Source organism: Harpegnathos saltator, unplaced genomic scaffold (assembly GCF_003227715.2).
Source record: "Harpegnathos saltator strain DR-91 unplaced genomic scaffold, Hsal_v8.6 scaffold229, whole genome shotgun sequence".
Taxonomy (NCBI): domain Eukaryota; kingdom Metazoa; phylum Arthropoda; class Insecta; order Hymenoptera; family Formicidae; genus Harpegnathos; species Harpegnathos saltator.
This window is the reverse complement of record NW_020230016.1, coordinates 71,521-84,537: the sequence shown is the minus strand read 5'-3', so window position 1 is coordinate 84,537 and position 13,017 is coordinate 71,521. Positions and strand designations below refer to the sequence as shown.

Sequence of the window (13,017 nt, the reverse complement as noted above, 5' to 3'; positions counted from 1 at the left end):
TTCGTGCCTTTTTCTTGAAGATTTTTTATGATAATAGTATAGGCTTGCGAGGTTTTGGGTTGGATTTTAACCTCCTCGTTTCTTAGGACTTTGATCAAGTACTCATCCTTAGCTTATTTAGGAGATCCGTGAGAGGCTGGATGTTGCTCACACGATCAACATATATTGGCGGAGGCTTTGGTGATCCATCCAAAGGAACTGTATTCTTCGTCTGCTGCTCTTCGGTATCTAGGACACAAAATTTGTTGTATATATTTACTGGGGCTCCTAACCAATAACTATTTAGCTTGGTTTGCTTATATATTCTGGCCTGATCTTCTGGACTATTTTGCTGTCTTTTCTTATTTGTTACCTCTATCCACTTGTCCATTGTCTCAGCTGACATTGTTGTTGTTTTATCTCTTGTCATCTCCTTAAGAGTTGAGGGTAGAGCTTCAGTTGTGACGCTTTTACATGATGATATAAAATCGCTAATTGAAGAGGAACACTACCTGTTAAGACATGAGGCTAGCGCTTTTTGTCCACAGTTTGGAGATTTCGTTTCGGTTGCAATTGCGTGCGGAACAGAATCATCTTTTGCCTTCTTCTCTTTGCTCTTCACACAAAACAATGGTTGCCCCCCCCCTCCCCCCAGAACCTTTGGGGCCTGCCTCCATGGAGGGTAGATTTTCCAGGATGTCTCCTGGGCTGCCACCTGGGGTACTCGATTCTGTTATTGTTTTTTCCATTGTCCGTAATGAGAATGTTTGCCAGTTTTGGTCCACCCCAGATATTTTTAATTTCCCTGGTACCCTTCAACAAGTTGACGGACATTCCCCAATCCGCCACCTGGGGAAGCGCCCGATGGAGGACTAGAAACCCCACACGGGAAACAAGAACATAAATCATAAATTTTATGTATCTTAATCTGATTTTTGGAATTTGAAAATCTGGCTTTGGTAACGCATACATCATGGTTTTATGAATATTTCAGTTCTTCAATTTAAAAAATCTGAAAGGCTATGAAGGACTCCGCACCAACTCGGGAGACGATTATCTGATGCACTTTATCTAATGCGCACATCGTTAATTTTTTTATTGCCTGATCCAATTTCTGCAAAAATTGATAATCTTGATTGATCTAAGGTTTCTGAGATTATTGAATAAGAATTTGAGGTCAAAATATGGCAATTTAAAATGGCAGATTCAAAATGGTGCCAAAAAATAAAAATATTATAATAAAAAATAAAAAATAAAATAATAATAATAATAATAATAAATAATAATAATAAAAATAATAATAAAAATAATAAAAAATAAAAAATAAAAATAAAAATTTTCATATTTTCACCTCAAATTCGTACTCAGCCATCCGAAAAACATTTTAGTACTGACGTTTATAAATATCAAGCATGATTTATATGTTGCCATTTTGGGTTGATGCTATTTCTCAGTGCTAACATTGATTAATTAACCTATTCTATATATACACGAGGAATTTTCTATTTCCTTCTTCTCAAGTATTCGAAATATTCTATCGTCAGACATTATGTAACCATTTTTTCCCAGGCCGCCGGCATTAGCGTTACCCAAAATGTACCACGTGGAGGTTGCCTAGTCGGATTTACACTTCATGTGTATGTGTATGTGTGTGTGTGTGCGCGTGCGCGTAAATATATGTGTATGTGTAAATATAAAAATAAATAAATATATATATATTTATATAAGAAATAAATAAATAAATAATAAAACATAATTAAATAAACAATAATAATAATAATTTAATAAATAATAAATAATTAAATATTAATATATATCTCTTAGAGATATGATATAATGTATTTTGGAGAAAGATTTTATTCGACACACCTTCGACGTAAGTATGATGTCTCTTGAAGACAGATTTTATTATATTTATGGTTTCTGATTTCTCGACCTTTTTAATTTCTCGGGGCTCGAGAATTCTCGTGTGTCTGTTCCCGGAAATTCCCGGGAAATCGAGAATATAAAAAATCTGTCAAAAAACGATAAATTCAAAGAAAGTGATAAATTGAGATACATATTAATTGTTTAAATCAATTTTATTGTTGATAATTTGACATTATGCAATTATTTCGCCTATATTTTCACATAAATATAACATAAATCAGTCTCCTGTTGCATCAATCAGTCGGTATTTTATTGTCATCTTAACAAAAATAAAATTAATTTTAATTGCACATAGTAACATGTTATTTAATTAATGTTATATTAACCGATATAACTGATACAGTGTTATCAAACATCAACGACAATAAAATTAAAATAATCATAGCGTACAAGTCACAGGCAATATGAAAAAATAATATTAATTATTATTAAAGTAGGCATTTAGGAATACAAGCGCGTTAATGGTTTTATCAGACAATTTGTTTTTTATTTTAGTAACTATATTCCCTATTATCGAGAAAACCCTTTCATTTTCAGTCGAAGTGGGTTTTACGGTTAATAATCCATTATAAATAGCTTCTAAGTTAGGAGTACGTTTTCCTGTAAATTCATACAACTGAAACTCTTTCTTGATAACGTTTTTAGTTATATTTTTTTGCTGCGATTGTCTATAGTTATCATTCTCTCCTACTGCTTTAATGGCTTGTAACTGCAATTCAAATGAAATAGTTGCATCATCATCAGATTCGTTAATTTCAGTTTCATTTTGTACACTTTGGTCTCAAGATTCTGAAGTTAGGAATAATCTATGGTAAAGTTGTTCAGTATAATTAATTAGTATTGGTTTGCTGCAATTTGAAATAAAAAAATCACTTTTCTTTAGATAAAATGAATCAGCATTGTGTAAAAACTTTAGTAAAGATACGAGATGCAAATTTCTTCGTTCGTTTAACCTAATTTTAAGTGATTTTAAAAATGTTTTAGCCAAATCGAAGTTCATTGAGTTTAATTGTTTCAACAAAATATCTATTATTGCCTCTGATGTTCAAATAGTGGCATCTTTTCTGCTGAGCGCTTCAACAGATAATTTTATGAGCTCTAAGATTTTGAATAGTATTTCTAATATACTGACGTTATTTTCGTTCCATTTAGAAGACATATTGAGATCAATTAAAGCTTATTTAATGGCACTTTTTAGTTTTAGAAATCGTTCAATCATACATAACATGGAATTCCATCTTGTTTTAACGTCAAGTAACAAATTTAGTTCTTCTCCAAATTCAGCTTTTACATATTTTTGCAAAATAATATTTTTTAGTGAACTTTTCCTAAACAATTTTACCAACAAACGCGTTTCTTTAAGTACAATATTTATATTATCGTTAGTATACGAGGGCGGTCCGATAAGTACTTAGCCTCACCGCCCGATGGCGCCACTATCGCAAGAGAAATTTACTATCGTATAGTACATTCTCGTAGACGGCTACTGTCGAAATTTCAGCCGAATCGGACTCGTAGTTTTGTTTTGACCGCGTGTGGAAGCGGGCGTGTCCACGGATTTTAGAAAAATGGAAAAAGAGCAATATCGGTCGGTGATTCGATTCTTGTTTTTGGAAGGGAAATCGCGCAGCGAAATCAAAGAGCGCTTGGATGCTGTGTACGGTGACTCTTCTCCTTCGATGGTGACCGTCAAAAATTGGTTTAACGAGTTTCAACGTGGTCGCACGTCGGTTTTTGATAAGCCACGCCCAGGTGCCCCGAAAACGGCTACCACGGAGGATAACATGACAAAAATCCACGATCTCGTATTGGCAGACCGCCGATTGAAGGTGCGCGAGATAGCTGAGACAGTAGGCATCTCAAAAGACCGCGTGGGTCATATCCTGCATGAAATTTTGGGCATGAGAAAGCTGTCGACGCGATGGGTGCCGCGTTTGCTCACTCCGGACAACAAGCGCAACCGTGAGACCACTTCAGAGCAATGTTTGACGCTGTTTAAGCGCAATCCGAAGGAGTTTCTGCGTCGTTTCGTGACCGTCGACGAAACATGGATCCACTGGTACACACCAGAGACCAAGGAACAGTCGAAACAGTGGACTTCACCCGGTGAACGTACTCCGAAGAAGGAACTGTCCTATCGGCCGGAAAGGTGATGGCCACCGTTTTCTGGGATTCACAAGGTATGATCTACATCGACTACCTGGAGAAGGGCAAAACGGTCACAGGGCTGTACTATGCCGAATTATTGGGCCGATTCGACGCCGAATTGCAGAAAAAACGGCCCCATTTGGCGAAGAAAAAAGTGCTCTTCCACCATGACAACGCACCGGCTCACACCTCCGTCCTCGCCACGATCAAATTGGTCGAATGGAGCTACGAACTGCTGCCCCATCCACCGTATTCTCCAGATTTGGCCCCGTGCGACTTCTTTTTGTTTCCAAACTTGAAAAAGTCATTCGCCGGGCAGAAATTTGAGTCGAATGAGGAGGTCATCGCCGCCACGGAGGCCTACTTTGCAGACCTCGAGAAAACATATTTTTCAGACGGGTTAAAGAAGTTGGAGCATCGCTGGGTCAAGTGTATCGAGCTAAAAGGAGACTATGTTGAGAAATAAATCGCCACTTTTCCAAAATTTTCGTTTTTCTTTTGTAGGCTAAGTACTTATCGGACCACCCTCGTATTGTAAGGAGTACGGCGCCTCGATACTTCGTATGACGCCCGCGTTGTCATCATTATCGACGTTATCGCATTCGTTATCTTCACTAGAAGAACTAGTTTCTAATTTCGAATCTTCTGAACTACGCATGTTGTTGCTAGTCTTAGCCTTTTCAATTTTTTGCTAAAAGCATCTAAAACTGATAAATATATGGCGTGATTTAAGCAAAGTATCATTTCACACGGGCTTTCGCGACCAAATTTCTTCATAACGTTCGGTCCATCGCTAGTGATAGCAACAATATGATGTTCAAACTTTAATTCGAATTCTTGTAAACGAGTTTCAACAATTTCTCACGTTTCAGTTGCTCCACACTTGGCGGGGATGTACACTAGTCCCAAATTATAGAATCTATATAATGAACGCAAATATTAAAATATCTAGGGTTTCGGAGACTTGTCCATTCATCAATAGTTAAACTTAAACGTGCTCCGGATTCATATAAATTTTAAAAATGTGCAATCATTTCGTTTTTTTTTATTTCATAATAATCTAATATAATACTAACGACATCAGTTTCATTTTTAGGCAGCCTATATCCTTTTTGTATCAGAGACTCGCGTATGAATTCGCTTCTAGTTATTGCTGTTATAGATAGTCCATCCTTAGCTGCTAAGCGGGAAACAATTTCACCTAAAGACTTCTTTTGTGTTAACTGAAGGGTTTGTTGATTAACGGATAATTTCGTTTTTTTGAATTCCGGCTCAGAACTAGAAGCTTCAGATTCGTTGCATTTCAAGTTAATTTTATGAATATGTTCAAGGTGTCTAACTAGACCGCTCGTGTTCGAGCCTTTACACGATATTTGTTTTGGACACTTTAAACATTGTGCGTGCGACACATCTTTGTTTTTTTTAAAGTATTTCCAAACTTTCGAAGTGGATCTTTCCATAGTATAATTGTTCAACTGAAAAGAAAATTAGTAGTAAAGCTACTGCTCTTTAACACTAGATTTACGGACCGAGCCAATTTGACTCATTAAAAATTTGATCACTATATATATATAAAACTTTAATATTACTTTTTAAAAACATACGTTGGTTTTTAGTTAAGTAATGAAATATATGTAAACGTTCATTCCTCTTCCCCGCAGACCCCTTCATTTCGCATTATCGAATGTGGTATACCTATTTTCACGGTTGTGAGCCAATTTGACTCATAGAATGGTTTAACAGTTAATCGCATAACATGAAATTTATTGGTCCTATCAGGCCTGGGCAACAGTCAAGTCGCACGTGATTTGTTTCTCTTCTCATTTGGCATTCCTCACATACAATATTTGTGTGTATGTGGGAGCCATTGTCACTTGTTTTCGCTATTCCGCTACATTATTACCCACTTCTGTCATCATTTCGATTTATACATCGCGTGTGAGCAGTGCAGTGAAGTAATATATAATTTATAATTTTATAAAATTCATTTTTTGCCAGAAAAATTTAATCCACAAAGGTAATTTTGTAATTTATTTGTAAAAGGTATTACAATTGATATTTATTTTATCTGGTTATCTAGGGTTTCTATTATGGGAAAATATCAGAAAAATTGTCTTTTGTTGGAAAAACTAATCAAAATAAAGAAAGACCAATCAGATAATGAATCGGATGCAATTGATATAGACCAATGTGATAACGAAATTGAATTAGAGGAGGAAGTCAATAAAATTGAATCTTCAAGCAGTGAAGATGAAGATCTTTGTTATATAGCTCCTAACAAAAAAAGAGCCAGGGTTGTTTCTGATTCTGAAACCGAAAGCGAAGATGAAATTTTTCGTTACACAGCTCCTAGTAAAAAAAGAGCTAGAGTTATTTCTGATTCTGAAACTGAAAATGATTTAGACGCTATCGATACATCTTCTGATAAAGAAATTTCAGCCGAAAAAGCTGCTGATGGGACTTTATGGGAAACATTGAACGAAGGCAGAAACGTAGGTAGATCACCGATTTATACCATATTCAAAGACGTTTCTGGTCCAACTGCCTATGCTAAAAGGCATATTATGCTTGGTTCGGCAAGTAGCGCATTCAATTTGATAATTGACGAAGGTATGATGGCGTATATAAAATCATGTACCGAACTCGAAGCTCGTCAAGTTTTGAATAATAAGGAATGGACGGTTACAAAATCACAATTGTGGGCCTTTGTAGCAATTTTATTTGCTAGAGGAGCATATGAGGCAAAAAATTTGAAGTGTTCATATTTGTGGTCTGCGAAGTGGGGTCCGGCTTTTTTCGCCCAGACAATGTCTAGAGATAAATTTATAGACATACTTCGGTTCATACGTTTTGATAAAAAAAATGAACGCAGTGAAAGACTGAAGACAGACAAATTTGCCTTGATTTCAAAAATATGGGAAAAATTTATAGAGAATAGTCAGGCTTGTTACAAACCTGACGCAAACATAACGATCGATGAGCAATTATTCCCTATTAAAGCTAGATGCCGATTTACGCAGTACATGCCGAATAAGCCGGATAAATTCGGCATCAAATTTTGGCTGGCATCCGATGTTAGAAGCAAATATCTTGTAAACGGTTTTCCGTACTTGGGCAAGGATGAAACCCGAGGATCAAACATTCCCTTGAGCGAATTTGTAGTAACTAAGCTTGCAGAGCCATATTTAGGCTGTGGACGAAATATTACCACAGATAATTTTTTTACTAGCATTTCACTTGCAAAAAAGTTACTTGCAAAGAAAACTACTTTGGTTGGCACTATACGTGCAAACCGAAAAGAATTACCTAAAATTGCGAAAGCCAAGAAAGATAAAATGACACAGTTTTCTACAAAACTGTATAGATCTGAGAATTGTACCCTGACCATTTATAAAAGCAAGCCTAATAAAAAAGTTTTACTACTAAGTACAAAACATAAAAATATAACAATTGAAAAAAATAAAAAACTTGTTCCAGAAACAGTAACCTATTATAATAGCACCAAGTATGGCGTTGATGTACTTGACCAAATGGCCCGAAAATATAGCGTTAAAGCAAGTTCACGCAGATGGCCTCTACAAGTTTTCTACAACATTTTAGATTTAGCAGCTATCAATGCTTGGATTCTGTATAAAGAGACGACTCAAGTAAATATTTCACGAAAAGATTTTATTTTCCAATTGGCTGAAGAGCTAAGAAGTAAATATAGAGAAGAAGTCGAGAACACTTCCATTCCAATGACAGAAATTCATGCTACTGACGCACGGAAGAATTGTCAAGTTCAACAATCATGCAAAAGAAACAGATGTAGAAACCATTGTGCTAAATGTAATAGAAATGTTTGCGGAAAATGTGTTTCAAAAACAGAGTTTATATGTAAAAAATGTTTTCCATGAATTTTTTGATAATAAACATTTCATTTAAATTGATTTGGAACTATTTTCTTTGCAAAAAACTTCAATTTTCTTGTATGAGTCAAATTGGCTCACTTCAGTAAAAATAGGTATATAATCAACATCCGTAAATCTAGTGTTAAATCACAAAGACTTTATTGGAAAAAACTAATTATTAGTAATTAAATTCATAAAATAAAAATATCTTACCCTGAGTCACTAATGCACGAGACAATATCATATCAATACAGCCGCATTGTGCCTTCCCGCTACCTTCTACGAACAACAACGTAAGACTGAAGTATGTGTGAGCGTAGCGTCAGTAGCGTTTACAATCCAAGCGTTGCCGCGTTTGTGCGCGTCCGTGCACGTGAGCGCTCAAAACTGCGCTCGGACTGCCCGACGCGGCGCGTACAAACGCGAAATTGAGACCGATTGAAGGTATTACCGCGCGGCAGACGGAGAAAAGATGCGTAGACTGGACTAGACGAGCATCGACCAACATAAGCGTAAGCATCATTTCTTCTTATTTAATATTTGATAAACAATAAAAATGAAATGATGCTTAAAACACTGAGCGCCAAAGCAAATGTAGTCACCGTTTGCGCGTTAATTATCTATTTATTACGTTTTTCCAAAAATTTCTCGATTTCTCGACTGATTTTTTCCCGGGATTAAATTTGACGAATTTCTCGGGAAATCGACATCGAGAATTCCCGGGTCAGAAACCTTAGTTTCATTCGACACATCTTTGATATAGGCGTGATGTCTCTTGGAGACAGATTTTATTCGACACACCTTTGACGTAGGTGTGATGTCTCTTGGAGACAGATTTTATTCGACACACCTTTGATGTAGGCGTGATGTCTCTTGGAGACAGGTTTTATTCAACATATTTTTTATATACCAGGTGTTTCAGACCATCCGGGTCACCCAATCTTTTATTTTTTATTTTCTATTTTTCTCTAAAATGTCGCGTTAACGAAAAAATCGGGTGACCCGGGTGGTCTGAAACACTCGGTATATGATGCCTTTTTCAAATGAGTTTATTTTATATTCTTTACTCTTTCGCACATCTTTTATGAATATAAATTTTATTGTAAATATTTATTGTTTTAGAAATGGTATCAATTTATTATTTTCTAGAATTTTTACAAAATGTTCTCTCATACTTTCAACGTTATTAGTATATTTTTCATTACAGGGGTTTCCTTCTAAAGCTATAGTGGTAGCAAAAGCCGCTGCGTACATTCCACAACATGTATAATCAGGTTGTTCTTGTACTTTTTCAAAAATTGTCATTTTCACTTAGTTTAGGATAACGTAAGTGAATATATTGTTTTTCTTTACTTGCCAATTTCTATATGTACATCCGGGTAAACTATCGTATACGTGAAGTTTGTTACCATCGAAGAAAATACATCGCCAGTGATCAGTACAATTTCCTCCTATTATTTGTAAACTTTTATTGTTACAACTGGCTATAATACAGTGAGGGTATTGTAGATATAATACACTTTGCGTTTCAAAGCAAATAGTGTTTCTTATAATACGCAAAAATCGATCCAATGATCCATCATTTAATTTACTATTAAGGGGTAAGACATTTTCTTTCACCGTTGAAAAAGGAGCAATTATATCGTCTAGAATTTGTTTATGCCTTATCACATCTTCTTTAGTTATATCTTGTTTTTTGTAGTAACTAATAAAGATACAGTCGTCTTGTTCTGTATCTGAAATAGCATTTTCAATTGCTTTTGTTGAAAAAATGTCTAGCCTTTTCTTTTTTCTTTTACTTTTTTGGATAACTCCTTCGTCTTTCATTATATTATTTTCTATATTATGTTCTATATTATGTTTCTATATATGTTTTTTTATATTGTCAAATTGACTAATTTTTTGACTATTTTTTTTTAGATGCCTCTTTTTTAGCTTCTATGATATATTTTGGATTTCTGATGGGCATATGTCTATTGTAGCGGCTATCTAATATTTCAGGAAGCATACATTCATAATAGAATTTTGTTAGATAAGGTAACATCCGATCTTTCCAGAAAGTTTTATCGCAAATAACACGCACTATTTTCATACTTTTCGGTGTCCATAAAACAAACATGCAATATTCTCGTTGCGTTATATTTAGTTAATCTTGTATTTGATAAAAAATTGGTGATTTATATTCATTTTATTATTATCCTTTTTATCGTAAATACTTTTCAATTGAAGCAATGTTTGTGTAGTCTCTTCCACAGTTAAATGTTCAGCCGACAGAGGACATTTAATTTCTATTACACCATCTTCATCAATGAGCCCATCACGAGAAGCGCCCAAAAATGGATTTTCATAATCAATAAATAATCCGCAAACTTTAATTTCTTTATTTAATTTCGTTGCCAATTCTTTTTTTGCTAACTCCTCCATATCGCGTCCATATTTCATAGCTTTGTTATCTGTGGATGGAGAAAATAAAATATTCTTTACAACTGTCTCACAAGACGTTGTTGGTCTCATATGACATACCGTTCCAAAATTTGACGCTGTCAACATTTCTTGTTGCAATATGTGCCATAAATCTGATTCTTTTTGAACTGTAGTTTCGCGCTCAATTTTTACAGTTATCTCGATTTGCAACCAATTTTTCAAATGATTTTGTCGAAGTTGTTCATATATCTCATATGGAAAATCAGGTCATTGTGATTGCGGACCATAATAGCAATCGGTTCCAACTTCTCATATAAATTTTCTTTTCCTTCCATTTATTTCTCTCGATTGTTTAGTTCCCGCAATTTTTTGTTGACGTTTTATTTCAAAATGTTTAATAATAGAAGGAATATTTTCACTTGTAGTTTGATGTACTTGTGTAAGAACTTGTTGTGTATTATATTGTACAACTAACCCAGCTATTCTAATATTATATGAGCCACGTGCACCATAATTAATCCGTTTTCTACCAATTTCCTTGCAGATGATAGAATTAAATGATTCTGCTGGGTTGTTTGTCAAATTTAGTAGTAAACTATCTGAGTATCCACTGATATATTTTATTGCACTTTCAACTCTTTGATATACGCTGTACATAATGAGAGACGGAACATAATTTTTGCTTTCTTTGCATCTACGGCCGCGTTCAGTGCATTTTTTATGTTCGCCAAATACGTGGTTAGGTATATTTAATATATCTTTTTGTAATTCTAAAGCTTTGAAATGATGAGGTTGTTTTTCGTTTCTCCTTACAGCAGCTACTTCTATCACTTCTTTTCGTATTCTTAAAATGTTATTTTTTAAGATATTGCATAACACAACAAAATCATGCTTTCTTTGCCATTTTGGTTGAGTTGTTTCTGCAGCGGCTTTTAACTTTCTGCATAAGTTTTTTCAGCAGATGATTAGTACATTCAATTTTCTTTATTCTTACCATTTGTTTTTTATATGGTCTGTTATCAATAATAGATTGATATACGTTGCGGTCACCATCAGCAACAACTGTTTTATAAATTAAACCATGCATTTCAATGTTTTTGCTGAAACCTTCTACAACAGCATTGCTCTCCATTTTTGTGGAGCTTACATTACGATAAAAATTTTTATAACATTTATTTACGCCCTCCTTCTTTCATGGTGGATTCCCCTTCGGCGCGTTGCAAAAACGTATCCAAGCGCCCGGGGGCAGCCAAAATATGGCGTCGACCCCGGGGCTTATTTCTATGATTTGCACCGGATAAGGAGGGGCAACGGTGGAGGCCGGCATACATGGACAGCAGGTCTTAAAAGGATAGCAACCTTTGACTTTGAGAGACTGTCAGCTTGTACCACCAGGTACAAGTAACAATGCCTCTCTCTGTAGTCGCCGTGCGCTCGGGATAGCACTAGAGATGTCGCTTCCGAACGACATCTCTCAATCTAGGGAGGGGAGAGTGTCGTGAACGTGGAGCGTCAGGTAACTCAATGGTTTAGAGCAGTCGCCCGGCAAACGAAAGACCCGGGCTCAATTCCCGGTCTAGCGACTACCGCGCTCTCGATATTTTTCTCTCTTTGAAACGAAAATAAGATGCAGGTCCCGAACGCACGACGTCCCGTCGCCACCTAGTACGTCCTTCTTCTTTCATGGTAACATTTATGACTTTTAGGTGTCATATTTTTCAGTTTTGCCACGTTACACACCGTACAATATTTATTTTTAATTCCAATAAACAATACTTTCCCAGTGCGAAAACCAATAATGGCACCAACACTAGAAAGTGAATTATAAGCATTGCCATATGATCTTTTTATCCAACTACCATCAGCTACAATAGTTATATATGGAATTCCATTTATTGTTTCATTCTTTTCGAGAGCAAGTCGTTTTTCTTCTAACCCAGCCATTTTTATATTTTCCATTGCTGTTCTTTCGAAATCATCAGTTCTTCTCGATATTTGATATATGATTTTTCTGGCATACAGTCTGTAAAGTAAGAGCATGCATGGCATAAATGACAGTTGGCTTCAAATATCGTCCTAGTTTTTTTGTGAGCCGATAGATGAAATCTTTGTCGTGAATTCTTTGTCACAAAAGATTCAGTTGACGTCGAACTCTAACCTGAGAAACACGTTAACCGCCATGAGTGCCACATATGCATCGCGCTACGAGACTATGTTCCTTTGTTCCCGCCCCAAAGGACCAAAAATGTCATATGCAGTGGTTGCTAAATACATGGGAAAGTCAAAATCGTTCGTCGCTAAGTAGGTTCAGCAATATAAGAAGATCAAAAATGTCGATGACTTGCCAGAACGTGGCTCGATAGGCAAAGCGATGTCGAATATGGAAAAAAAAATTGTGAATTTGTTTAAGCGGAACCCGACCTTAATGCTTAAAATTTATGAGAAGTGTTTGTTGCCGACTGCTGAACGATGCTTCATAAAAAAAAACGAGGACTGGATCTTACAAGAAGACAACGACCCAAAACACCGGAGTAAGTTTTGCACCGAGTGGAAAGAGCAGTCTGGCATCGTCAGACTTGATTGGCCATCGCAGTCGCCAGATGCAAATCACATTGAAAATGTGTGAGCATATCTCAAGCACAAGCTT

At 35.7% G+C, this 13,017-nt stretch overlaps 1 protein-coding gene across 1 annotated transcript; it reads left to right on the top strand.

The window, feature by feature from the left end:
• The first annotated feature begins 6,146 nt into the window (after positions 1–6,146).
• LOC112588488 (piggyBac transposable element-derived protein 4-like) lies at positions 6,147–7,952 on the top strand. Its single transcript, XM_025298654.1, has one exon. The coding sequence runs from the start codon at positions 6,147–6,149 to the stop codon at positions 7,950–7,952; it is 1,806 nt and encodes a 601-aa protein (XP_025154439.1).
• The last annotated feature ends 5,065 nt before the right edge of the window (positions 7,953–13,017 follow it).